Here is a 26,350-nt window from a genome sequence, read left to right as displayed (position 1 = left end):
CTTAGTCCACTCCTCTCATTTTCATCGAAGTTCGTCACTTCCTCCGTGAGAAGCCAATCGATTTCTTCAGGCCGAAAAATGCTTCGAACATCGGGATACGGGCCTTCCCAATTTCTGATCAAGTTGGTAAGTTCATTGAAGAATTCACCTCGCTCTTTTTCAATCTTCCAATTGACCTTATCTCGCAGGCTCCTTAGTTTTTCAAAATTGACTTTTTCGAGATCATCCATTTGTTTAGCGTTGTTTTCTTCGGCTTCACCGTGTAAATTTTCATCGGATTCTTCACTGGACGAGGACATCTTTCACTCACAGATCAAACAACGCAATTTTTTTTTCTCTCGATAAGATATTTTTCACTGCTTTCACCATCGCTAAATGCAATCGATGCGATGTTTCTTTGTTTACGTTCATGCGGCACCAGCTTGTGCGACGACGCTGCTGCGGCCGGCGACATAACGACCCATATAGGTTAATAATGTGTATTGCATAATACAAAGTGAGATGAGAGTATGAGACATGCAGGAACGCGTTGATCGTTGCTTTATATTTTCGACACGAATTTAGAGTACTCTGTAACGATGGTATTTTTTATTCTAGACCTAAATCTCGCTTGGGTGTGGCAAAACTCATAGAGACATCTATTATTTTCTTTTGATCGGGGTGCAGGTACTCAAAAAAATTCGATTCGAACGAGATTAAATTTTCAAAAAAAATCTACGTTATTAACGAAATATACAGAAACTTGCTATTCTTCGCTAACAGCGTTGAAATGCTTACGGTGACCATTGTTATTTTTTAGTAAAATTTAATTAAGTCCAGTTTTGTGCAGGGCTAGATAGAAATGTGGTTGAACTTACTTTTCGACTGTTGCATAATCGATTCAAGTTAAATTTTCATTGATATTTTATTAAAAAATAAAGTGGGGCAATTTTTGAACAAAAAAACTATTCATGTGGATCATAACAGTATTTCTTTTATCGTGATCATATAGGCGTAACTACACGAAACAAAAGACAATTTTTAAAAAATTTATTCGTTGATTCTTTTATTAATAATTATGATAGCAGTGCTAATGCAAGCATAAATCTTGAGACTAGAGGCTCAATTTTCCTTAAGATAGGCGTTCGGCAAGACTCGACTTTTCTCGGTCCAATGGTGCACAATGCACATACACGAGTTTATAATTTAGGAAGACGTTGAGAGATATATATTATGTACAAAGGACAATATCATTAAAGATCGGCGATGGACTTGTTCAACTGCTCGAGAGCCAGCTTGGCACCCTGGCCGATCTCGGCCTCGGGCGTGGCAGCCGGCTCCAGGCACAGTATGTCCGCGGCCTCCTTGAGTATCTGCGCCGCCTCGGTCATCTTGGACTTGAGGGTGGGCGCGTCGATCGCCCCTGCGCTCCACTGGCCCTTGGCGATGAACAGCAGTGGGGCGTGCAGCTCGTACAGCATCATGCCCCGGGAGCGCTGCAGACCCGGCTCGACCTTGTCCAGCACCTGCAGACACAGCCGGCACAGCTCGATCTTGTGCTCGAGCACGACGTCCGGCAGATCGTCCAGGAAGTACTCCTCGACGCGGCCGTACAGCTGGGCCAGCGAGAAGCGCGGTATGGTGAGGAGCGCGTGGCGCGGATGCAGCACCGAGTGGTACTTCTTCATGAAGGACTCGCGCAGCTGTATGGCCTCGGGCCCGTCCGCCGCCGTGTACGCCTCGGCCTGCTCCATGTCCGCGTGTATGATCGTCTGGACGCGGCGCACCGCCTGGCCGCTCGTCGAGAAGTCGCAGTGCGTGCACTTCCATTGGCTCTCGGGATCTGCGCATAGGCATCGCGATATAATGTATGATTATATGAAAGAAAATGGAACTATTCACTGTTAAAAATTCTAGGTGCAAATCCACCAGGAATCCAGCTTGAATAGCCTTGTTTTAATTTGATTGCAGCTACATTTTTCAAATGGATTTTACAGACTTATTTTTGGGTCTCAATATTACAGACGTATTTTTGGGCTGGATTTCTAGATGGATGTGATTCCAGTTGAATTCTCTTCTCTTTCTCTTTTTTCAGTCAAAAAATGTAGCTGGAATCCAGCTGAGATTACATCCCTCTGAATATCCATCCCAAAAACACGTCTGTAATATTGAGCTTGAAAATCCATTCGATAAATGTAGCTGTAATCAAACTTTAACAAGACGATTTCAGTTGGAAATCCACCCGGAATCCAGCTTGACTAAATTTGATTATAACTTGATCCCAGATGGGTTCTTAAATTTGATTTTTAGAAAAATATTTTTAACTAAATTTACTAGCTTAATTTTTCAATCAAAAAATGTAGCTAAAATCCAGCTGAAATCCAGAGGAAATCACTTTGATTTGAACTCGATTCCAGCAAGATTTTTAGCTGAATTCTTAAACTAGATTTTTGATAGAATATATTAACAGAATTTTCCAGTCTAAGAATTCAGGCAAAAATCGAAAATTTAACCGCTAACTGGAAATCCATCTGGGAATCCAGCCTATTTAATACGTCTAGAATTGTGAGCTCGAAAATTCAGCCATTCAGCTAGAATCAAACTAAAATCGAAACGATTTCGTCTGGAATCAAACTAAAATTAAAGCGATTCCATCTGTGATTAAACTGAATTACAGATGGATTTTCAGCTAGAATCTCTCCTCGAAATTCAGTCAAACTTTTCAACAGTAAAATGACCGAACACCTACCCAGAGAGTCGAGCGGAAGCACCAAACCGTTGTCGCACTTGTTGCACTTGAGGGAGGACATGTGGGTGCCGAGCTCGCTCGGATCGGAGCAGCGCGTGCAGGCGCAGTCGAAGTACTTGCCCTCGGCCAGATGCTGGCGGCGCAGCATCGTGGGCAGCAGGGCGTGGGTGTAGCTGCCGGTGAGCTCGGCGCCCGCCGCGACTCGCACGGCCGCGCGCAGCTGCACCCTGAAGTCGGCCCCTGGGGCGGGGTCGCAGCTGTGCGCCGTGTTCGAGACGCAGCTGTGATTCATGATCGAGACCCGCGGATAGAGGCCACGCGCGAGGAAACCCCGACTCGTGCGTATCTCGTGATTGTTGATCTCGAGGATGCCGCAGCAGCGCTGGATCAGCTCCTCGCTGAATCTGTTTCATCGAGAATCGAAAGATAAATAAATAATTGCCGTGTACGATAGCGCAGTTGTTCTAGCACCCATGAATCAAATAAATTATATAAACTTTTATGACTTATTATAAAAACTTATAAATATTTATAATATAGTTTTGATTTTTTCAGAATTTGAAATTGCTAAATAGAAAGATCTATAAACTTTTATTATCTTTTATTATCTTTTGTAAGCATGAAATAATTTTTATTAATAGATCATAACTTTTTATAAAAGTTGACATAATTGTAACCGGAAATTGAAAAAAACTTTAAAACGTTACTAACTCTTATTAAATATTTATAAACTTCTATAAACTTCTATAAACTTTTATTAAAGTCTCAAACTCGAATTTATATCAATCAATAAAAGTATATAGAAGTTTACAAAGTCTTATTAATCTTTCTAGAAGAAACGATTTTCGTTAGGGCTACATGAAAAAAAAATCAAATTATCATACCTGTCGAGCTTGAGTCTGTTCCTGATGTACTCGACGACGTTGACCTGATCGGCCTGCCACTGGGGCTTCTCGCGGCGCTCCTTGTCGTGCGACTCCATGCAGCTCACTTCGCTTTCCCACCTCACCTTGTCCTTCTCCGAGGCCAGCAGCAGCCTGAGCGGGGTCACGCACTCGAGGTGGGGCACGCCCTGGGCCCGATCGCAGCCCAGCGCCTCCTGCACGTTGAAGCGCTCCTTGGCCTCGGCGAAGACGCGACACTCGTAGTCGCGATGCTGACTCACGCGGGCGCACTCGTCGCCGCAGACCGGCCAGCCGCAGTCCGGACACAGGGGGCCGGCAGGGGTACCATCACCTTCCACTGGAACAGGTGGCCAGGGACTGTAGCAGCCGAGACAGCAGGGATAGCTGGCGGCCTTGGGCCCCACGACGAAGGGCAGCTCCTCGAGGATGACCTCGCCCGCCTCGAGGCTCTTCGCGGCGACGAGGTAGCGGCCCACCCGATCGCTCCGCTCGATCTTGTACTTGAGATCGCCGCCGTCACCCTGTGCATAGTGCGCAGATTTGTGAGTAATCGTCGGTAAAACGTTTGCGATTTATCGCAAGCACGCGACACCAGTCAACTCCGATTTTTTACCCTCTCATTCGAATCAATAATAAAAAAGTACATGCAATTGTTTATATTACTCACCGACTTCTTGTCCGTCATTGTTGTGTTCTTGTTTAATCGTTCACATGAAACGTATTACAACAGCCGTAATATTGCACGAATCGACGCGCAGCTTAATTATATAGTCGTTTTTTGGGGTCGTGCGTGCGTGTGTCTTTTCTTTGGCAGAAAGCACCGAGAAACTGACTCCGCTCTCAGGTCGGCCGTGTCTTTTTATAAGCTCCCCGTTACCCGTATATATATTTACGTTTTTCGTACCTCAGTGTGTGTGTAACTACGATGACAACGACGAGCTGCGGTGCAGCTTAGGTATATGTACGTTGGATAAAATTGACAACCAAAATATAAGCTTTAAAGCGGCTCGCTCGTGTCTATATGTGTATGCGCGCATGTGTGTGTGTGTGTGTGTGTGTGTGTGTGTGTGTGTGTCTGTGCGTCGGCGACGGGCCAACTAGATTTTCGTAAGTCGCGCGCTGAAAACGGAGTCTTTCTTGTTATGTACAACCCGATGCACCGAGAGTTTATTAAACTCTCCAAGTCTCGAGACGAGTCTGGCGCGGAGGGGCAACTGCTTCGCCGGTTTTGTTAGCATAAAATAACGACTCGTGTAATATTTTTGGAACACGAGGAAACGCGCGCCAGAAATTACCGCGCGAAGTTTCGAACGTCGTCTCGAAGTTAACACCCTCGATCGTTTATCGCGTTCGCGATTCGTCTCGAAGAAATACCTATAATACCTGACATCGAAGAGAGAAAATTGCGGCTGCGAGTTGGTTTAATTTTTTTGCGCCAGTTTTGCCGCGGTGTTGTGTGCTCCGAAACAACCGGGCTCCAATGCGCAAACTCCGCGGGGGCCTCTGGCAGAAGAGAGAAAGAGAAGTAGATAGATAGGAGAAAAACGGGAGAGCTGATTTCAGTTGCTCGAGATCGTGTCACGCGACGTTACAACATATATCTCATAACCGACGACGTCTTCATCGCGAGGACTCTACCGTAATAAATTCGCCGACTTGAGCAAATCCAACCACAGAATCTGTGAGTACTCGTAATTACTCCTTTTTTTTCTCTATTGGATCTCGTGTTTGGTGCATCGATCGTGTGAATATAGACGACGAAAAAATAATTGCGAAGCGACACACGTGGACTCGCCAAGGTTTCGCAAGTATATGTATGAGCTCGCGTTCGCGTAACGACGGTTAATCGCTTCGTCTCAGTGACGACACGCGTTCCAATCTAGACGATTCCATGCATAAAGATACCGGCTCGACGAGGCACGGCTCATCGACGTGTCGTCGCTCGACAAAAAAAATGTAAAACGATCGATCGAATCGCGAAATGTCGTTCGATGCTTTTCGAACGATGCCGTCAAACGACGAAGCACGAACCTTTTTGGAAAATTCGCATTCGAGACTGCAGTCGTTAATTGTTATGCTCCGAAACTTGCAAAAAGGTTAGGGTAGAAAAAGCGCGCAGAACGGCGCAGAGAGAAGACTCGAGCGCGCGCCCCCGATGTGCGAACTACGAATTGATAGCCTTATGTAATGTGCTGCTGCTCCGTGGCGCGACTCAGTGTATAGTAGTGTCGAGTCGAGCTGGCAGAGCAGCAACGCTAACGTAGTCGTCGCTGGTCGATACAATATAAAGTAGTTATACTTCGGGGACCCCTCGTCGTTTGGCACAGTTAGTATTAATAGTGATTAATAAAAGCTTCTCGATCGCAAATTCGCACGATCCTCGTATCCGTTCAAGGTAAGCTCGGGGAGGAGTAAAAAAATCCTGCGGAAGCTGTGTCCGCTGTTTTTCGCGGAGGGAGGCTCGGAAGGGTGGGATGGGATTGAAGTCGGTCAGCCAACCCCTCGCACATACGTACACATGCGCGCGTGCGAAGGTTAACGTCGTTACGTGCTTAAATAACAACGATAAAGAATAATTCGGAAAAGAGCGTAAAACAACACGCGTCAAAGTGTCCCTCGGTGCCTGGACTGCAGTTCTCTCCAGGCCTGCGTGATCGATTTTTGCCTTCGCGTTCAATCTAAGCCTCTGGAATTCAGTTTCAACCCAGTTATATATATCGCAGTACTGAAGTACATTGCACACGCATACATATACAACACACAGACATGTCTGTTTAGCCAGCCGCGAAGGTTACTCTCTTTTTCTCTCTCTCTAGCGCGCGCAGCAGCAGCAGCAGGCGTATTATACCTGTGTGTACTTACTTACGTATTATTTGTGCACTCGAGTCTCGTCGTCGTTACTCAAATCGGGTCAGTTTCCTCGGCGCGCGATACGTGATATATCAAGCTCGCCCTTTCCATTCATTCTTCTCGGCCACGTTCGACGAGTGCATCTATATTATACACATAATAAGTGAGAATCACTCGGCGCCCCCGTGCCTTTCTTCCTCTTACTTTTTTTGTTGTTGCTTTCTTCGTCACCGGACCCTCTCCGGTTATCTAACACCGCTGCTGCTCTCTCTGCATGCTAATCGGCTTATCACGTGTCTCTTAACTTACGTGCTGTGTTGTGTGTTGTTTCAGTATAGAAAATGGCTCCACCTACGTATGGCGATCTCGGCAAGAATGCCCGCGACGTTTTCGGCAAGGGATACCACTTTGGCCTGCTGAAGCTCGACGTCAAGACCAAGACAGACTCCGGCGTCGAGTTCTCGTCCGGTGGCGTCTCCAACCAGGACACCGGCAAGGTCTTTGGCACCTTGGAGAGCAAGTACAAGATCAAGGAGTACGGTCTGACCTTCGTCGAGAAATGGAACACAGACAATACCCTGGGAGCCGACATCACCCTCGCCGACAAGCCTCTCCAGGGCTTGACCATCGGTTACAGTTCCACCTTCTCCCCTCAGACTGGGTAAGCAGCACTTTGGCACAATACACGTGTAATAATGTTTTATTGATTTTGACTGATGTTTAATTGTTCAATTTTTTATTCAGTAACAAAACTGGTAAATTGAAGACCACATACAAACATGAGAACATTGCTGCCACTGCAGATTTTGATCTCAGCCTCTCAGCTGGCCCTCTAATCAACGCCTCTGCTGTAGTTGGATACCAAAGTAAGATTTTCATTTATCATTATAATATATTTTACATGGAACTCAAAATTAAATTTATTTTTATGAATTGCAGGTTGGTTGGCTGGTTACCAGGTTGGTTTTGATTCTCAAACCAGCAAAATCACCAAGAACAACTTTGCTCTTGGTTTCAATGCTTCTGATTTCCATCTTCACACATCTGTGTAAGTTGCAATTTGACTGGTTCAATTTGAAAAATGTTTGTCTTGTATTTCAAAAGTCTAATAACAATTTTCATTTATTAGTGATAACGGACGTGAATTTGGAGGATCTATCCATCACAAAATCAAGCCTGATTTGGAGGGAGCTATTAACCTTGCTTGGAACTCTAGCAACAATGTCACACAATTCGGTCTTGGTACCAAGTATGATCTTGATCGCGATGTGAGTGTAAGAGCTAAGATCAATTCTCAACTGCAAATTGGTTTGGGATACCAGCAAAAATTGCACAGTGGTAAGTTAAATTTATAAAATTAATTTACAATTTTACAAGAGTAAAATAACACGAACTAGTAAAAATTCGGAGCAGTTTGTGTAAATAAATATTATTTCAATTACTCACTTGAGTTGAGCAGAAAATTCCATTTTTATCTTCAAAATAATAGCTGTCTATGGTTTGTTATTTATAGTCACATCACTTGCTATTCTATAATTAGATTAACCTACGGTGAACTTCAGACATTTAAAGTAGCTGCAGACAGGATGTTATTTTATGTGCTTGAGTTTCTATAAACTATGGCTTGAATTTAAATACTTTATGCGTGTGTCTTTTAATAATATTTAAAAAATATATATTTGCTTTAAAATAATAATGAATGATTTTAAAATATTAAATTTGTAATTTCAGGTGTATCGCTCACTCTGTCTGCAAACATTGATGGCAAGAACTTTGGATCTGGTGGACACAAAGTTGGTTTTGCTCTTGAATTGGAGGCTTAAATTTCCAAGTCAAAGTGAATCCTGCCCCTTTAAAAAAATACTTCATTACACTGTCTTGCGTCATAATGACCAAGTCACGGTTACAAGCTTCAAACCGATTTTTGCCTGTAATGTAATGTAGGTAGACATGCCCTAGATGGGTCACTCGAACTTTAACGCATCTTGTTTTACGAGACATTATTGTCAATTGTTTACACAGCCTACGATTTTAAATATGTAATTAAAACATTCAGCGCAAGACGTGACGCAAATAAAATAATTCATTTAAGAATCAAAAGAGCTCTGTATTAAGTGGCTGTAAAAAGCATTGTGTTTGTTAAATTTTAAGACAACAACCTCATCTTGAATTCTAAGTTAAGTAAAAACGTGACGTTAAAACAAAAATAGTATGAATTAATATGGATAAATCCATGATGAAATAATAATAAATGAAGTTATAACGAAACTGGAACTGAACACGTTTTACTTTCACTCAAAATTTTTAATACATTTATGTTAATTTTTTATGTAGTTTATAGTTTTTATAGTATTTCACTGTATTTATACGTATCGTATTACATCATTCACTAGCTTTTTCTGGCAGGTGTGTCAATAAAGAAGAACATGGTTAAATTTTGTGGTAGTGATTTATTTACAAAAAAAATTGTGATTTCAAAGATTCCTTTGTTTACTTTGATTTTAAAATAGTTTTTAAATCACATAAAAAATGTATTCACATAGCAGATACTTTTTAATTATAAATGGTGGCACTGGTGGTATGTACTACACTTTTTTTATCTTATAGTTATCTTTTAGGCAAACAATTGTAATTTTTAATTACTTAAAAACGTAGATTCTATTTTATATTAATGCACCATTTGATCATCCATGGTTTGTGCTGCTATCCAATCAGGTTCTGCTTGAGCAATTTTTTCAATTATTTGGTTTACTTGATAACAGAGAGACTGGATTTGTTTATCCCAAGTAGGTAAGCTTTCTCTTGCTGTAAAATTAAAGAATAATTTACGTAAAAATTTGTTCAATTTCATCAAGAAATCCGAAACTACTTACTTTCAAAGTGAACAATTGAATCTATTTGATCGATGTAGCCGTTCATTCTTCCTTCTGTTATCATCTGACTGGCAATCTTTTCAGCTTTAGTTGGGGGTATTTCTAAAAGTGAGCCCAACTCTTCAAATGTGATGTTATTGTATAATTTACTAGCTGAAAGCAAGTTATGTTCAATGACAGCTCGATCCAAAATAGTAGAGCCTAGGCCATCAGATGTGCATGCTTTTTGGTGTGGTTGAAGAAGAGCCTCAAATTCTTCCAGCTCTGAGCGACGAATAATTCTATCTAAATACATTTTCTCTAAAATGGAGTAAGCTGGAAGTTGTTGACACCGTTCATCTTTGAATAATGTGGCTAACATACGACTCCTTTGTTGACCAGCTGATGCGAGCACTGTGCAGATGAGAGCATTTCTGAGTGCAGTCATTCTTTCATCTTCATGAATTATAGATCTGTACGACAGCTCATTATATCTTTGAGCTGCTTCTATGAACTTTCTTCTATAATCTAATACTCTGGCATAGCAAACTTTATAATAAATTTGAAGCTGTTCATTTTTAGATTCAGCCTAAAACAAAGTAAAGTTATTTATGAATAAATAGATAACTTGGTATCAGAAAATTATTATTTTTTTTTTTTTTTTGAAATTCAATTGTTTTCAATTCAAGTACCTGTAACAATGATGCTCTGTTGATAAAAGCTTCAGCTTGAACTGGATCATCATCCTCCAAGTATAATCTTGCTATTTTCAGATATGTATCGAGTTTATAGTCCACTGTATATTGCCTGGAAAATATTTTATTTAAACATTCACTCAAAAAGCAATCAATAAACTATCTAGAAACTCACTTTTGACCAGTTTCGAGTGGTATACCAACAAGAACATTGGCTGCTTCGTGCCAATTCTGATTACGTTCATAGATATCCGCCAAATGTTGCCTGATACTGGCAACCTGTTCTTCGAATGAAATTACTCTAGGTTGTACCTGTTAAATGAGTAATAATTTCATTCACAGTTCCTGTAAAAACTTTCATCACAAACATTACTAGCTGCTGGCTTACCTTATCTAGTGTGTAATGAGAAACAGCTTTGGAAATTTCATCTGGCAGCTTTTGCAGCCGATTGCTCACGTCTGTCAGAATTTGTCGCGAAATAACCAAACTCACGTTCTCGTTGACGACTGCGTAAACAAGAGAAGAACAGAGGCATGAGTACGAGTATTGTCAAAGGTCAAATCAAAGGCTACAAGTGAGTGAGAAATCGATCTTACTTGCTTCGACGAAAACCTTTAGGGCCTCGGTGAGTTCCTCGCCGGTAGCATTGAGGATCGTGTCCAAGTACGTGCGATATCTGCGTGTAAAAAATTAGAGGATAAAGCCTTGCAAAATCGCAACGTTCGAACGATACGAAAACAGAATAAAACATGAATAAAACGCCTGCTTACTTGTCGGCCTGATCCTTGTGAGAGCCGCCCGAGTGGGCCAGGGCGGCGAGCTGCTGGCGCATTAGCGCGGCTACGGTGACCACCATGTTCTTCGGCCCGTCGTCGACTTTTCAACGGGAACACACAAAACAAGACTATACTCGGTAGAAGACCGATAAAAGTCCTCGGTGATTATGGCGATGATTTATATAGGCCTCGATTCTGAGCACCGACTCCTGATTATGCCTGTGTATACGAGAGTCGAGTATAATAAGACACCGCCGGGATCAGTCTCGGAGTGTGTATGCGTGTTATGTATGCGATGTCTATGTTGTGCGATATATGCTACTGCTGCATATAGATAGGTAGTACACATAGACAGCCGAACGCGATGATCTCTCACGATGCTGTTTGCGGGTAGGACTTGTAAGGTTATGACCGCGGACGAGTTTGAAGTTTCGCAGCGCAGTCGTTTCAGCAGCACTTTACAGAAAGCGAAAAATCAAGTCGATAACGTTGCTTTCTTTTTATGTTTTCAATTTTTATACGACAGCATTATTGTTCGTACGATTAATTAACACAGGACATGTTCATTCTATTCTCTTGCAAGAATCGCAGAAATCAACATTCAGCCCGAAATTTAACAACGAGCTCCAATAAAGATGTTTCGAATTTTCAATAAAAGAGCGTTAAAAAATCATTGTCAAAATCAATCGCTCCTATCAATCATCAAAGCAGAAAATAAATATTAATTCGCCCTATACGATATTCATTTTGAATCGAATTCAAAAATTGGCACGATCCGCGCGCGCACCGACGCCGCGCACGGCAAAATAATCCGGCCGCGATGACGCGATATGGTAAATGATAATGATACAAAACTGGGCTCACACAGGCGAGCGAGCGATGCGCGTTGGTCTTCTGCGCGTTCTCTCATTATTCGAATCGCTGTCAATTTCAATCGCCTCTTGCGATCTCTTGCCTGCGTGTATACGCGATCATTCACGGTCGGAAAAACGTCTCGTGTTCTTCAATCGTCGCCGTGTGTTGTGTCTTTTCGTTCAAATCGAGCAGTGTCTCCGGCGTCTTCATCGTTTCCGACATTTCATTTTCCTCGTAAAAATTCACATTCTTTCCAATAGTTGTGTCTCTTTTTCAATTGGTCGCTGCCGTGTTCATGCCCATGAAGCGAACGAGCACAGAACGGGGATACGCTTCGAGGTTTGATTACGGTCTTTTTGGCTCTCTTTGAAGAAACTCTTCTTCTGAATATTTTCTGATCAACGCGTGCCGCACCAGCGACACCACTCGTCGTAGTAAGCAGTTACGGGTGCCCGCGCGCGCGCGCACTCCAATCAACGCCGCCGCGCAGCTGCATCGTGTGTGTATACTATCACTGACTGCTTGCACACACCGAGTTTGGATACAACTTGGACTCGAGTTGTGTTTGGTTGATTGTATATATTTTCACCACCTCGTGTGCCGTGTGCGTGGATAGAACGATAAAGAAGAAGTTTATCGAGTGAAGTTTTCGGTGCGGTAATTGCCTACGTGTTTGGTTCGTGGCTTCGCGTGTGTTTTTTAATTGTAAAAAACCGAGCGACAGATAGATCGAACAGCTGATATATTTGGTTCGCCTTTTTGAATCGTCGTCGTCGTCACGATCGAACTGTTTACCATCTCTATCCCCGTACCTCTCGCGCGTGCACGGGTAAAGAAGATTATGCGTGACGTATGAGCCAAGTTCAAAAAGTTTCGATCCATCGCAGCACTAAGATTTTTTAAAAAAAAGGTAAGTCAACTGCATCTTTAACCGTGGGGGGCATGGGTTATGATTCAAATGTGTGCTATGTATGTGTATATTGTAGATAGAAGGTCGTGTCGCGACTGCAATAGCCACTATCCGCGATGCGCGTGTACGAAACATATAACACGGTACATAGGTGACTCAGGTACGATGATAATGTACGAAATTTGTATGAGTTTTGAGGACGATTTGATTTTCCCGAAAGACGCGCCCCGCGTCAGGACATCGCATACGTAAGCACGTGCTCGTGTTTACGAAATGTATACAAGTGGCACATGCACGTGATTTTCATTTAAGAAATTTCCAAATTACACTTTCGGAGTTGGTGCTGTCTTGCGCGCGCGTTGGATGATCACCGTGATATACGAGTAAAAAGACGGGTCATGTAACGCTCCACGACCCACGCATATACGAGAATTGCATATCTCGGTGCTCGAATTCCACAATGAATATGACATTTAAATCATGGGATTGCCTCGAATTTGAATTAAATCGAAGCGGCGGCGCTAAAGCAGAAAGCCGCACACAAGTCGGACTTGTTCACACCGCGTATAGTATCCCATAGAATATCGACTCGCGCATTAGAGCGTTGCGGCAAGTTTTTTTTTTATTTCATATAATGTGTACAGTATGTGTCCCGTTCGTATATACCACTGCAACGATATATACGTGTTAGAGGTGCCTCGTATACGTGTGTACACACTACGTACACACTATATATAGTATAAATATAACGCTATATACGCGGCCTATGCTGCGTGGAATTCAATTTTTCAAGCATCGTGGCTGCGCGCTACGGGGGGAAAATGGCGCGCGCGACTACTCGAAGAGTCCAGCCACGAGATAGCAATGGCGCTAATGTTGCTCCGAATTATTATACCGAGTTTTTAGGTATACGAATAATAATACGAGGTCCCCGACGAGCACAAGCAGATAATGATTGTCGATACTTTTGATGCACCATTGATACGAGCTCTCGATCCGGCGTATTTTTCATTACAGTTTTTCTCTCGGCGTAATTCGAGTTTCGACCGCGCGCGACTCATCTGGGCCCCGCGCTTCTTTACGTAATTCGTGTGAAAAAAGGCCGAGAGAGCCTATGCTGCCGCTGCTATATACACGGCGTACTCGTATGATATAGTGCCGTCGCGTGAGAGGCTCGGCGTGAGTTTGAATTTTTGAATTTTTAAATCCAGAGTCGCCTCGCCAGGGCATAGATGCGCTGGTGTATATACTGCAATACGGAGCGCGTCGTTGTGTGCGTAGGTACAGTATATATCGAACGCTACTACTATACAGAACTTGTATACGGGCGTGCTGTGTGCGGCGGCGGCTGCGTTTGTGTGCGTGTTTTCAAATGTGTGCTCGATCCCGCGTTTTGCTACGAACCCATTGAATTTGATTATTCGGACTCGTTGTGCTTTTCATTGATGAATTGATATCAAGATCGAGGCGTTATCCTCCTCTTCGATATTAGTTGCTTTTTTCCCGTACGCTTTGAAATAAAACATAAGTACGTTCGAGAGACAATGTTGAGTTAACCACGCTGTACTTGCATCTTTGCAGATTATTTATTGTGCATTTCGTGAGTTGAAATAAAAAAAAAAGCACCGAAAATGGAGGTGGATAATTCGAGTCCAACTGAGCCCGTACCCATGAGCGACGACAGTGTCAATGCATTGGTGATTGACCAAGGATCCAATGATCAGTTGGGTTCTCATGATTATGAAACTCTGGCCAATATAGAGGCAGAAATCAAAAGTATGAATGCAGAGCAGCAAGTTGGTGCACAAGAGTCGAGTCTTCAAATGGAGGTCGAGGAAACCCCAGAGACAATTGTTCCTGATGTTGATATGTCAGAAATTGCTGGCAATACCAGTATGGAAATGTCGAATGACAATCAGCCCAAATTTATTATTACTGCTGATCCAACTGGAACTTTTAGCTTGGTACCTGAGAAACCAGCATTGCAAAAAATTGCTCCAGCAACTACCACCTCTGTGAGTTTTATTTACATATATTGTAAAATATTATTAATATTCAAAAGGGTTCTGCTAATATGATTCTTTCTGATTATAGACTATGCAAAACATTGCACCAGCTACTCAAAGGCAAGCAATGTTGATTGTTCAGCCTTCAGTTGGTGGACAACAACATTTTTTGAAAATATCACACCCTTCTTCTGCGTCAATTCCTAAAGATCAATTGCAAACTCTGGCTCAAACAATTATGTCTGGTCAAACGCCAGATGGAAATGTTGTTTTACGGGCTGCACCAACTACTAAACCACCAAATCTTGCTGCTAAAACAACTGGAACTAATACAGCAAAATCAACGCAACCAATAGCTAGTAAAAAGAATCTTCAGCAAAACAAAAATGTAAGTTAATTGTACCATTTTCTAATGTGTTGTTAACATCAGAATATTTCTTTAAAACTTAAATCTATCTTCTCAGGTTTTTACCACAAAGATGATAATTTCAAATACTCCAGCCCAGAGTAATCAACAACTTTTGATTGCAACTCCTGCTGAAGCTGCTGGTCAAACTATTAAGTTTGTTTCAAACACTGCGTCAAATGTAAGTATGGGTAGTCCTACAAAAACTATAACTTTTGCCCAAGCTCAACAAATGGGTCTCATTCAATCATCAAATAAAGTACAACATATTTTACCTTCAAGTGGACAAAAACAAGTAAATATTCAAAAAAAGATGTCTTTATCTAAACATTACTTTATAATCATTTTATTTTAAAGGCAATGGTCGTCAATAAGGTTTCACAGCCAATTACTACCCAAGGATCAAAGGTAGCAGTTGTATCTAGATCACCGGCTAAAATACTTCCAGCTCCTCCAACAAAAACTGTAGCTGGGAATAAAATTATTCAGCCTAATACTCAAAAAGTAATTATTAGACAAGTAAGTATCACAACATTTTTTGATAAAAATTCCTATGAATAAATAAATAAACTTATGATTTCTTCAGAGTACTATGAAAAATACTGGTGCCAATAACAATCCAATTATAAGGTTACCAGCAAATCAAACAATTAACCCAAATCAAATCCATCAAGTACAGATTCCAGGTCGACAGGTGAATACGCAACATCCCAAATTAATATTTTTAATTTTAACAAGTTATTCTAAGTTATTATTTTTGTATTAGGGAGTACAATATGTTCGACTCGTGAGTACTACTTCTGCAACAGGAACAGGTAATGTTGTCACCACTGGTAAAAATAAAACAGGTACAATCCAAACTGTTGGTGTTACTCAAAAAGTTGGTACACAGCAAGTGGTTAAAGTTGTTCCTTTGAATACGGGTAATCAAACTCTACGTACCGTTGCTCCGAAAACAACAGGAACTCAGAGAATTTTAATACCAGCAGCAACACCTGTAGTTCAGCCTAAAACTAATACCATAACAATACCTGCTTCAGCTCTAAGTCAACTTACTTCGGGTCAAGCTGTACTATCTACAGCCGGGAATGTTGGAAATATTGTAGTTTTACCACCTCAATATCTTCAGCAAGTGAGTGGTTTATTTTTTTATATTAGTTTTCTTTGTAATCAAGAATTCTCATTGATTTAGGAATCATTTCCAAAAAATTATAATGTTGACTTTTTTGTAGGCTGAAGACGTCAAACCTAAGCTGCAACCTGTAACTTCAACTGCAGTAAACAATTCACAAAACTCTTCGAGTACCATGGCATCCTCGTCGTTTACCGAATCAAGACAGTCCCGTTCAACAAGTAATGCTGATACGAATGGAATTAGACCAAGAAAACCTTGTAATTGCACGAAATCACAATGCTTGAAACTGTAAGTATAAATTTATAAATATTAATGTTTTAAATCTTTTGTTCTTAAGCCAAAAATTCAATTCGTTATTTCGTTGTTCATTGTCATATCATCACGTTTCTCAAATTATTGGAACAAAAATTTCAAAATTGTATCTTGGGGGATTCGAAAAAATCAGTTAAAAATACAATTTTCCACTATAATTTTTTTTATTAATATCGAATTTGCAATCTATGTTTTATTTTGCATAAAGATTTTAATTTGACTAGATTTTAAATGAAATGAATTTCTTCAACTCAAATGAATTATAATATATTATTCGAACGCGATGTTCATTTGTTAATATTCGGAAAAATAAAAGAGCGATTAAAGTCGTTTCTTGGTAAAGAACTGACGTATTCTCCGCATTTTTAGTCGTTGATTTTCGCTGCAATCATCGCTTACATATTTTATAAGTACCAACAATTTCAAGTTATTAATTTTTTAAAAATGTACGCGTGTAGATACTGTGATTGTTTTGCCAACGGCGAATTCTGCCACATGTGCAACTGCAACAACTGTTCCAATAACCTTGGCAACGAAGAGGAACGTCATAGGGCCATCAGATCGTGCTTGGAACGTAACCCGAATGCTTTTCGTCCGAAAATTGGGAAAGCTCGTGAAACAGGAGACGATATAAGAAGGCACAACAAAGGATGTAATTGCAAACGCAGTGGATGTTTGAAGAATTATTGCGAATGTTACGAGGTAAGTTGGTGAAAAATGTTCAAAAGGGCTAAATAAAGTGTAGTCTAACCAGGTGTCAAAATTTACCATTAAATATATTTTATAGGCTAAAATTCCTTGTTCTAACAACTGTAAGTGCATCGGTTGTCGTAACGTTGAAGAACCGGATCTTTCGAAAAAATCGTTGAATGATTTAGCAGATGCAGCTGAAGTGAGAACTGCTCAATTGTCAATTGGCAAATCTAAGATTCAACCAAGTTCGGATATAACTTTCAGACCCCCGGCTACATCTAATGCGGGTGCAAGGTTTGTATTGAATTAATTGAACATAACTAAAGTCTTAATTGTTTTCAAAATGATTTATTTTATCAATGATGATCTATGTTCTTTTAGGCAACCTTTCAATTTCTTAACTGATAAAGTTGTTGAAATGACTTGTCAATGTTTGATGGCACAAGCTGAAGAAGCTGAAAAAAACATGTTAAATGAGGAAATGTCTGAGAAACTAATAATTGAAGAATTCGGACGGTGTTTGAAAGAAATTATTGATTCTGCTAGCAAAGCGGATACTGTTTAGCAAGTAACTAATAATTTTATAGAAGACAAAACAGTCCATTTATCATTAAAGTCCATATTTTAAATTGAAGCTGCACAGAAATATTTTACTGTGAGTCGGATAAATTAAAGTGGAATGTTTTTCTACTGATACCAAAGATGGTACACTTTGTCAGATAAATGGTTTGAAAAGTTATAATTGGTGATCTTTATAAAATGTGTATAAAGTCATTTGCGATTTTTTGTGAATAAATGTAATACTATTTCTAGGTGTAGATATACATTTTAAGTTGTATAGTTGAATTGTAGATTTTTAATTAGCAGAAATGATGCAAAGATAATTGCATTTCATTTTGGATTTAAAACATTTTACCTTTTGCTTCAAGCACTGAGTAAAATATTGTATCATTATACATAAACAATAATTATAAAAATATTATTGAATTAAGTTGATTTAAAACCTAGTTTGTATATATATTAAATTATATTGAAAAAATTTTTATTTACCAATCAGTAAAAAAAAATATAACTAAATTTTTGACAACGCCCTTTGGAAAATTGAAGTGTATAATAAACTGCAAAAATTGTACTAATTACTATAATAAATTAAATTTCTAAAAATAGTGTTCTATCCAATAATATTGTCTGTAAATAATATAAATAAATAGGTGAAAAATAAATATATATTAAAAAAATAGTTATGCTGAATATGTACTTGGCGTACTTTTAAAGATTTATTTGAAAGGTTCAGATTAAATTATTCAAAAATTTATGATAGCTACGTGAAAAGTCTAAGAGATGAAATATTCAGCTGATAGTTAAACTATAGTGTGAATTCAGAAGGATTAAAAATGATTTTGTGTGAGTACTAATGAGCTGTTTGTATTATGAGTGATACTATTAAATTTTCAAGGTGTATATAATTAATCATAAAACGCTGCATGGCTTAGAACATTCATTTTACAAAAATGAATCTTTGAATTTTCAATTATAGCAAAGTTAGTTGAATTATATCTTAGGCTTAAATGATGATATTGGTTTATGTAAAATTAATTTATCACAAATTGGAGAGAATATACAATCAAATAGATATATTTAGAAATTTTATTCATAACAAACACAGTTATGTGTCTTATGTACTATATTAAAAAAAAAAAAATAAATGTAGGACTTTTATGAAATTAGCTATGTAGCAACATTCTTTTGCGTACTTTTCCAAAGTTACCTTAAATTTTCTTCAGGGTACTTCTTCAGTGTACCCTGTAAGTACTTCTTCAGGGCGAATTCTAGCTTCGCTCGAACATGAAAAATTGATTTGAAATATTGTTTACACCGAGATACACGTATACAAGATGTATGTATCTACAAATCCGGCTTTTCTGTCATTCATTTAATGCCTGAATACTGACTATTTCATCGACAGCCGCCTCGCTTCGTTTCTGATGCCGCTGCTTCTTGCAACAGGCTCTTTTTCGCCTGCTACGCGATTCTGGCATCAACTTGTTGCAATAATGGTTCACGCGGCGAATCCACAAAACTCGTTCAAGTGGATCTCATTTACCATGGCACTATAGTCAACCATTGAAACTCAACTGAACTAATGGTCTTTTTTTATCCTGACGAGGTCAGCGTATTTCTGACGAAACGTCGAACGTGTTATAACTAAGGAGAAAAAGTGTCATATTAAGCTCTAACGAAGTGCCAAGAAGTCGTTCTAATACTGTGTTTTGTGTTTTTCGTTGGTTTGTTGAACTTATTTGGAGGCTTCCGCTTAGACAGTCGGTTAAAAACATACATAAGGATTCTCTGACAACTGGTAAAATGTTTTTTTTTTATTTAAAATGATGAACACATTGTTTCCCATGTCAGGAATGCCCCAAAAAACTTGGCATTTGGCAAAAATTTGATTACACATTCGTCTATTATTACTCCACCCCCTGAGAAGTGTATCGATATTCTATTGAAAATAATCTCTTGATAAATTGATGAAGATATCATTTATTAATTCAACAATATATTTGCATTTTTACAGTATTTATAGATTTATAGAAATTCACCCATCGAGTTCTTAAGATTGGTTTTTTTTTATTGAAATAAAGTTACATAACAACGAGTTCGATTATTACGTGTACACTCAGACACGTACACATGAAATTAATATGGAAATGCATACCCTGAGATTCTCAAAATATTCAAGATTAAATTGGGCGTACGACAGCTAACAAAAAAATAAATAAAAATATTGCAACGCTTCGTAACACCGCTATACATCTTCGCCTTTATCGTCATTTTCCTAACGTTGAATACTGGACTACGCGACGGGAAATCATCGCGGCTCGTTTATACACAATGATCACTTCTTCTTTCCGAATATCCTCGCCAGTCCGAAGCAGGAGGAGCCACCGCCGAACGACACCCTGCCCCGGCCCGGGGCGATCTCCTCCTCGACGCTGTCGGCCAGGGGTCGGCCGCGGGTCTCGGGCAGGGCCAGGCAGGCCGCCGCGGCGAGCAGCGCCAGCGTGCCGCAGAACGTGCTCGGGCCCCACCAGGCCCAGCGCCCGAGGCCGTCCACGAGGAAGGGCGCCACGATGCTGCCGACGTGCGCCAGGGCCGACGAGGTGCCCAGGGCCGAGTTGCGCGATATCGTCGGGAAGAACTCGGACGTGTAGAGGATGAAGATGCCGTAGGCCGCCGACAGGCTGAAGCGGGCGACGAGGCTGGCCGTGACGACGAGGGCCGTTTCGGTGCGCGCCACCCCGAGCAGTAGCAGCAGGAGGGCGCCGCAGACCCCGTAGAGCGCCGACGAGGCCTGCTTGCGGCCGAAGAACAGGAGGATGGGACTTGGCACGAGGTAGGCCGGGATCTCGGTGACGCCGAGCAGCACCGCGTACAGATAGTAGTCCACCGCGAAGTTGTCCACGTTCAGGGCTGCGATCGATTCGATTTAATTCAATTTTATTTTTCGCAGCTTCGAGAACGAGATATAACTATTCTTACCGAGGGCGTAGTAAGTGAGCGAGGCCGTCATCCAGGAGAAGTAGGATATGCAGGCGCGCTTGGCGAGCTCGCCGTTACTGAAGATCGTCTTCAGGCCCTTGATCTGCTCGTTCAGCGGACCGGATTTGCCCGCTGGGCTTTCGACTTTCTCGTCGACGACGGTCATCGCCTCGCCTCGACTCTGCTGCTGCTGTAGCTGCTTCTTTCTCTTGGCCCGGCTGCTGGCCTCGGATGGCTCGTCGATCGGCCCGTGAAACCTCTCCAGGACCGCCCGGGCCTCTTTCCGTCTGCCCTGCGACAACAGCCATCTCGGCGATTCCGGCATGAACCTGCGTTGCGATAATGATTGATAATACATCGTACGGTGAATTGACGAGTGATCATCGTCGAATCGTTTCCTTTTTGTTAATTTTTTTTTATCGTCGCATTCGCTGCATATGCGGATATGAAATTATTGACCTCGTATCGGTATGTGGATGATTATCAAAATTGTAATAATTAAATTTAGAGAAGTTTCACTATTGATCCTGTCCATAGACAGCTAAGTTAATATTTAAGATATTCTTTTATGATAAAAAGACCAAAAAATTGCGATTGTACGTGATATTTTTGCTGCTGTTTTCAAAAATTTTCGAATCGTGAGATATTTTAACCCGACCCTTTTTGCGAAAAATTCGATCGAAACTTTTGAAATTATAGCGGTTACAGTTCTACGCTCTCATATCACATTCTATGGAAATTTCACTGATACGTTGACAAGCCTCCTCCTTATTGAGCGAAACATCAAATAGTACCTAACTCGCCACTAGATGGCGAGTGTCGGAATTATTGTTAATCACAAGAGGAAAGGCAAAGTTTTAAGATTAAGTAACAGCTAGTTTCCACCTAGATGCGGTTAAATAAACATAATGAGTTAGCTCGTCTATGAACAGCCATCAAAAGCGAAGCAAGAAAAGTCTTGAAAAATTTAAATGGAACTTTTCTCGATTTACGACTAATTGCCCAAACTTGGGATTTTTTCAAGACCTCCTTCTTCATGGTATTCTTTTAAACATTTTATACCGATAGCTTATTCCCGCTCATCGTAAAACCACTTCAAATCGAAGTAAGTGTTCCGAAAAGTGCATAGGATTTTGTCCATAATCGCACCCAACGTATTCAAAATCGCAATCATATCGCACGAGCGAGTCGTTCGCATGGCCGATACAATACATCAAATTCGCCGGTATCTATATACGGACACGAACGGCTTCAATTTTTTTTTACATCTATGCCTCTCTTTCTCTTCTTTTTTTTATTTGCGGGCCTCGATCGAGCACGAGCCGGTGTCTGTGCGAGTGCAGCTCCCAAATTGCCATCGTACATATATAATGAAAAAAAAAAGAAAAAAAGAAAAACTTTCGAAACGCAAAAAGACACCGAAGGCAATGAAAGGACGAGGAATAGAACAGAGCCCTCGAGAGACAGCCGTAAAGGTGTCAAGTGCGCGTCTCTCGCTGATGTTCAGCAGCATCAGCAGCAGCAGCGATCGAACAATAGCAAACTATAAATGGTAAGCGGCGAGAGGCGCCGTTCGTCTTTTTTCGAAGCCTCGAAGGCACACGGATAGCTAGTAGTAGTAGTAATCTTTTTCTCTCTTACCACATGAATAGTAGCAGCAGCAGGCCCGGCAAGGAGGTGGCCGCCTGTATCTGTCTCCAGCTCGTGGCCAAGTAAGATATCCCGGCGACGAAGATCGGCCCGCTGGCGAAGCCGCAATTGAACGCTATGCCCATCCACTGTCTGTGCGTGTTACCCGCTGCCTCCGTCACTACACAAACACACACACACACACACACGCGATCCATATACATTATCACTTGGGCGTCTAGGCATATTGTGCGAGCGAACAATGGCAAAATTATATATACGTACGCGTGGTGAGAGCCGAGTACTGCACGGCGGAGAAGCTGATGCCGGTGAGGAGGCGCAGCGCGATGAAGGCCCAGTACCAGGGCACGTAGGCCGACACGGGGGCGAACAGCACGAAGAGGAGGATGCCGAGGACGTAGATGGCCCGGCGACCGTAGCGATCGGAGCTGACCCCGAGGACGCCGGCGCCGAGGAGCTTGCCGAGGGACAGGGCCATGTGGGTGGTGGCGCGCTTGGGACTGTCGCCGCACACCAGGTCCCACTGAATAATAATAATAATAATTCAATGATAACGATGAAATAAAGGAGGAGTAAGAAAAAGTAGAGCACAACCTCCTGGACCATGGAGTATCTCTGGGTGCTGCCGGGCTCGTAGTAATAGCCCTCGTCTTTCCCAACGCTGCAGTCGCGTATCGGCGTCTCGGCCTCGTGCTCGCGGGCGTAGACGAGCGATTCCTCGAAGCCCATCCCGGCCAAGACCCGATAATCGTAGTCGCGCACGCGGCACTCGTCCACCACGGAGATCCGCTGGATCTGCTCAGTGGTCCAGTTGGCGGCCCGCAGCTCGCCGACCTCGCACCAGTGACGCGGTACCTATATATACAACATAATGTATAATATATACAATATACAATATAAAATAGGATAATTTTTCTGGGATGGTTTTTGCGGTTTGACTACACTATATATATACGACGACGACGATGACACGATGATAGACACGATCGCGTGTCGCTGATCGCTTCGGTATTAGAGAGAGACAGAGATTTTTCGGCGAATTTATCGCATGCAGTTCAACAGCAGCAGAAGCCGACTCACGCGATAACCGTGTATTGCACGTGTTTCGCTTCGCGTCTGTGCGAGACGCTCAAATATATACAAGTGCGAGAAAGGCAAAGAAGACGATAATGATAATGATAATAGGAGATCGATTATCAGCTGCACAGCTGATTCTAGCCGAGATTCGTGTATAATATGTGCCATTGCCGTCGTCGAGCGTACTACTACAATTCGCGCTGATAATATGCGGATAATATTTATATACCTCGGCCATGAAGATGTACGTGTTGGAGTGCATACCGGCGAAAATCGGCGGCAGCATCGTGAAGAAGAATATCATCCAGAGGAAGCCCGAGCCCTCGCCGAGCTTGTCCAGGGCCTTCGTCAATGGATCCTCCTCCTCCTCGTCCTCCTCCTCATCTTCCTGCTTTTGGGTCTCCAGTTTGTTGGCGTTGTCGGCGATCGCCACCCGATGCTGCTGCTGATTTTTGCTACCCTCGTCCATCGTGGCGTCGCGACTCAGGTGGTACTACTACTGGTGACACTTTTGGTGGACGCGACGGAAAAATAAAAAAAAAGAGATCTCATTAAAACATGCGTCGCCGAGCTTAGATAATACAATAATGTTAAGCATTTATTGCACAGACACGATGCGATGTGTGTTATATTGGAATCGTACGTACGCGAGCACAGACACACGGAGAGACAGATAACGATCATCGACACGAGCGAGCGAGAGAGAGAGACAGAGGCTCGAGCTTTAGAACTCGACCCGGCGTAATTTTCCGCTGTAATTTTCTTTCATGTATCTGTTGTGAGCAATTCTCTCTCTATCTCTCTCTCTTCTTCTTCTTTGCTACTTAACAATACACTATATATCCGCACTGGTACATGTACTCACATATATATAGTCACGCACTCCACCGCACAGAAGCTTTATTTTTTATTTTTTCAATCGCTAAGCTCGACGTTTCGAAGGCGTCTCGACAAAAAGTCTCATCTCTCTCTCCCTCTTTTCCTCTCGATTGAACTTATTTTACGACTCTTCGCCTTTTTTTTTTGTTTAATAAAATAGCTCTCTTATCGTACCGCTCACTCAGTTTAATATAAAAGCCGCGCGCTGCTTATCTGCGCACGCACCGAGCCAACACCAGCAACATATCGTACGTGCGTGAAGCGGGTGTATAAAAACTTTAAGCGGAATAGTCGATCCGATGCCAGGCGTACTCGATCTCTCACGTTCGCAGCTTCTTCTTCTTCACCTCCTCCATCGTGTTCGGCAAAAGCTTATTTTTAGGTTCCGATCGACTTTTAAACACGGTACACTTTTATACGCGCGCGCGTCCAACTTTTCTATCTATAAGTTTACTCGTTATCCGAGCGGGGCCAGAGTCTTGTCCGTACACTGAAGACGTTGCTCCGAGTTGTTGTGTATATTTTTGCGCGGGTCGAGCCTCTCTCGCTCGCGAATCGATACGCATCTCCGTAATTCGATCTTAAAATCGATAAAATAGAGAGGCGTGTGGGGTAATAATATCGTCAATTTTGGCGATCGATCGTCATCGCTGCGGATGAGAGATTTTTTGGCCACGATGCTTTCAATGATTTCGCGAATGTAGACGCGAACAATTACAATCGTTATCGGTTTCGCAAACAGCGGCGTCACAATATAAACACGGCGCGGAATGATTTTTTTTTTTTTTTGCCGCGCCGATAAGGTGTATGCGAGCGCGTATTAAAAGCATCCGCGGAGTACACGCGATATACACATTATATTCCTTTCAACTTTTTCGCCTTATCGCGGGTATACGATAATATACACAATATATATATTTGTATTGAGCGTGATTTATTAATTTCTGTCGACTCATGTAAATAATAATCGCTTCTTTACGAGCCGCAACGAGCGTAGAGTCTTGCAAGCACGAGGCAGAGAGAGAGAGAGAGAGAATTCGGACCATAAAATGAATTTTTTAGCAGATTATGTACGCACACGCAGTCGCACTGTGCTACACGTGCTCGAGCCAACGAGAGATAAAATCCGTTGCGAAATATATCTATACACATACGTCATTTTGACAAGTCGTCGTCGCGGCTACTCACGTACATCCATAAGTGGATAAAACAGGTAATATACATGCAACATAAATAGCAATTAGTGACTCGTTGTTTTACCTCGTATCTATATATATTCTTACGCGGGGGAAATTTTTTTTCTCCTTCTTCTCGTGCCTCGTTCGGTAACAATCATCGTCGTGGTCGTGACTCGAGAATGGCCCACGCGCTTCGTCGTGGGACCCCACATGGACACGAGGCGAACGACATTCGACCGCGTGTAAAAGGCGCCTATCGTCAGATTTAGATCACGGTGTAGCAGTAAAGACGATAGAGGCGGAGAAAAAAAAATGTGTGTCAAACAATCATTTTTCACGACTGTGATTTAACACGATGATTCAGAAAGAGAGAGAACTGGCACAGATTACAGCACATCCATACACGGACGAATATACCGAACTAGATCAACGATATACGTCAAATTGCGTGAACATATAATAAACTCCCGAAAAATCATTGTATACTAGAGCCGTTACTTCTCGCGTACGCAGACACCCACGCACTGCACCACATGTAAACTTTCTTTCTATATAGCAGTAGCAGAAGCTGTTGCTCTCAGCTGCTGCTGCTTCTCTGCGCGATATCATGATGATGATGATACTCACCCACTACCACCCCTCCCTGTATGTAGCAGCGGGTAAAGGAGGATACCTCTCGCATCCACCCACGCCAGCAAGGAAAATTATTTTCCTAACCCTTCGCTATCGACGCACGATAACGAAAGCTCTGCAATTGCGCAGACTCCGATTATACGACGATGATGTGCGGTCCAGGGGGTCGAAACCAAGAGAAACGATCGTAGCGTGTGCAGTTTGAAATATATACTTTATTCGACGAACAAACGAAATTCAATTAAATTTTAAATCACCGAAAATATAAT

At 41.8% G+C, this 26,350-nt stretch overlaps 5 protein-coding genes across 14 annotated transcripts; 2 read left to right on the top strand and 3 right to left on the bottom strand.

The window, feature by feature from the left end:
• Positions 1-953: 953 nt before the first annotated feature.
• On the bottom strand, positions 954-4,448 carry LOC106650680 (protein msta). The gene is made up of 4 exons (XM_014368839.1): positions 4,301-4,448; positions 3,613-4,154; positions 2,729-3,132; positions 954-1,822 (listed from the first exon to the last, which is right to left on the bottom strand). Exons 1-4 carry the CDS (start codon positions 4,316-4,318, stop codon positions 1,233-1,235), a joined length of 1,554 nt encoding a protein of 517 aa, XP_014224325.1. The 5' UTR covers positions 4,319-4,448; the 3' UTR covers positions 954-1,232.
• Positions 4,449-5,185: 737 nt separating this feature from the next.
• LOC106650662 (voltage-dependent anion-selective channel-like) lies at positions 5,186-8,918 on the top strand. 4 transcript variants are annotated; one of them, XM_014368806.2, is made up of 6 exons: positions 5,186-5,314; positions 6,817-7,144; positions 7,228-7,349; positions 7,423-7,531; positions 7,613-7,821; positions 8,215-8,918. In XM_014368806.2, exons 2-6 carry the CDS (start codon positions 6,825-6,827, stop codon positions 8,304-8,306), a joined length of 852 nt encoding a protein of 283 aa, XP_014224292.1. In that variant the 5' UTR covers positions 5,186-5,314; positions 6,817-6,824; the 3' UTR covers positions 8,307-8,918. The 4 variants fall into 4 exon arrangements, with proteins under 4 accessions (XP_014224292.1, XP_014224294.1, XP_014224293.1 ...); XM_014368808.2 differs by lacking the exon at positions 5,186-5,314 and adding an exon at positions 5,857-5,959; XM_014368807.2 differs by lacking the exon at positions 5,186-5,314 and adding an exon at positions 5,924-6,028.
• Positions 8,919-9,089: 171 nt separating this feature from the next.
• On the bottom strand, positions 9,090-10,887 carry LOC106650672 (COP9 signalosome complex subunit 4). The gene is made up of 7 exons (XM_014368820.2): positions 10,802-10,887; positions 10,628-10,707; positions 10,419-10,537; positions 10,206-10,342; positions 10,028-10,142; positions 9,357-9,924; positions 9,090-9,288 (listed from the first exon to the last, which is right to left on the bottom strand). The coding sequence occupies exons 1-7, from the start codon at positions 10,885-10,887 to the stop codon at positions 9,152-9,154; spliced, it is 1,242 nt and encodes a 413-aa protein (XP_014224306.1). The 3' UTR covers positions 9,090-9,151.
• Positions 10,888-11,735: 848 nt separating this feature from the next.
• Positions 11,736-18,256, top strand: LOC106650661 (protein lin-54 homolog). Of its 3 annotated transcripts, none has more exons than XM_014368804.2 (11): positions 11,736-12,572; positions 14,154-14,587; positions 14,667-14,966; positions 15,043-15,165; positions 15,342-15,503; positions 15,571-15,678; positions 15,751-16,116; positions 16,217-16,407; positions 16,890-17,133; positions 17,219-17,418; positions 17,506-18,256. In XM_014368804.2, the coding sequence occupies exons 2-11, from the start codon at positions 14,204-14,206 to the stop codon at positions 17,687-17,689; spliced, it is 2,262 nt and encodes a 753-aa protein (XP_014224290.1). In that variant the 5' UTR covers positions 11,736-12,572; positions 14,154-14,203; the 3' UTR covers positions 17,690-18,256. The 3 variants fall into 3 exon arrangements, with proteins under 3 accessions (XP_014224290.1, XP_014224287.1, XP_014224288.1); XM_014368801.2 differs by having other exon boundaries at positions 15,043-15,279; XM_014368802.2 differs by lacking the exon at positions 11,736-12,572 and adding an exon at positions 13,909-14,077 and having other exon boundaries at positions 15,043-15,279.
• A 1,471-nt stretch (positions 18,257-19,727) lies between these two features.
• Positions 19,728-26,143, bottom strand: LOC106650678 (organic cation transporter protein). Of its 5 annotated transcripts, none has more exons than XM_014368836.1 (7): positions 26,076-26,143; positions 23,621-23,899; positions 22,909-23,169; positions 22,579-22,837; positions 22,306-22,474; positions 20,665-20,993; positions 19,728-20,595 (listed from the first exon to the last, which is right to left on the bottom strand). In XM_014368836.1, exons 2-7 carry the CDS (start codon positions 23,858-23,860, stop codon positions 20,021-20,023), a joined length of 1,833 nt encoding a protein of 610 aa, XP_014224322.1. In that variant the 5' UTR covers positions 23,861-23,899; positions 26,076-26,143; the 3' UTR covers positions 19,728-20,020. The 5 variants fall into 5 exon arrangements, with proteins under 5 accessions (XP_014224322.1, XP_014224319.1, XP_014224323.1 ...); XM_014368833.2 differs by lacking the exon at positions 26,076-26,143 and adding an exon at positions 25,531-25,953; XM_014368837.2 differs by lacking the exon at positions 26,076-26,143 and adding an exon at positions 24,257-24,498.
• Between the last annotated feature and the right edge of the window lie 207 nt (positions 26,144-26,350).

This window comes from Trichogramma pretiosum, unplaced genomic scaffold (genome assembly GCF_000599845.2).
Source record: "Trichogramma pretiosum strain Unisexual culture from Peru unplaced genomic scaffold, Tpre_2.0 scaffold38, whole genome shotgun sequence".
NCBI lineage: Eukaryota > Metazoa > Arthropoda > Insecta > Hymenoptera > Trichogrammatidae > Trichogramma > Trichogramma pretiosum.
The sequence above is the reverse complement of the archived record's forward strand: the minus strand, read 5'-3'. Positions and strand labels throughout refer to the sequence as shown.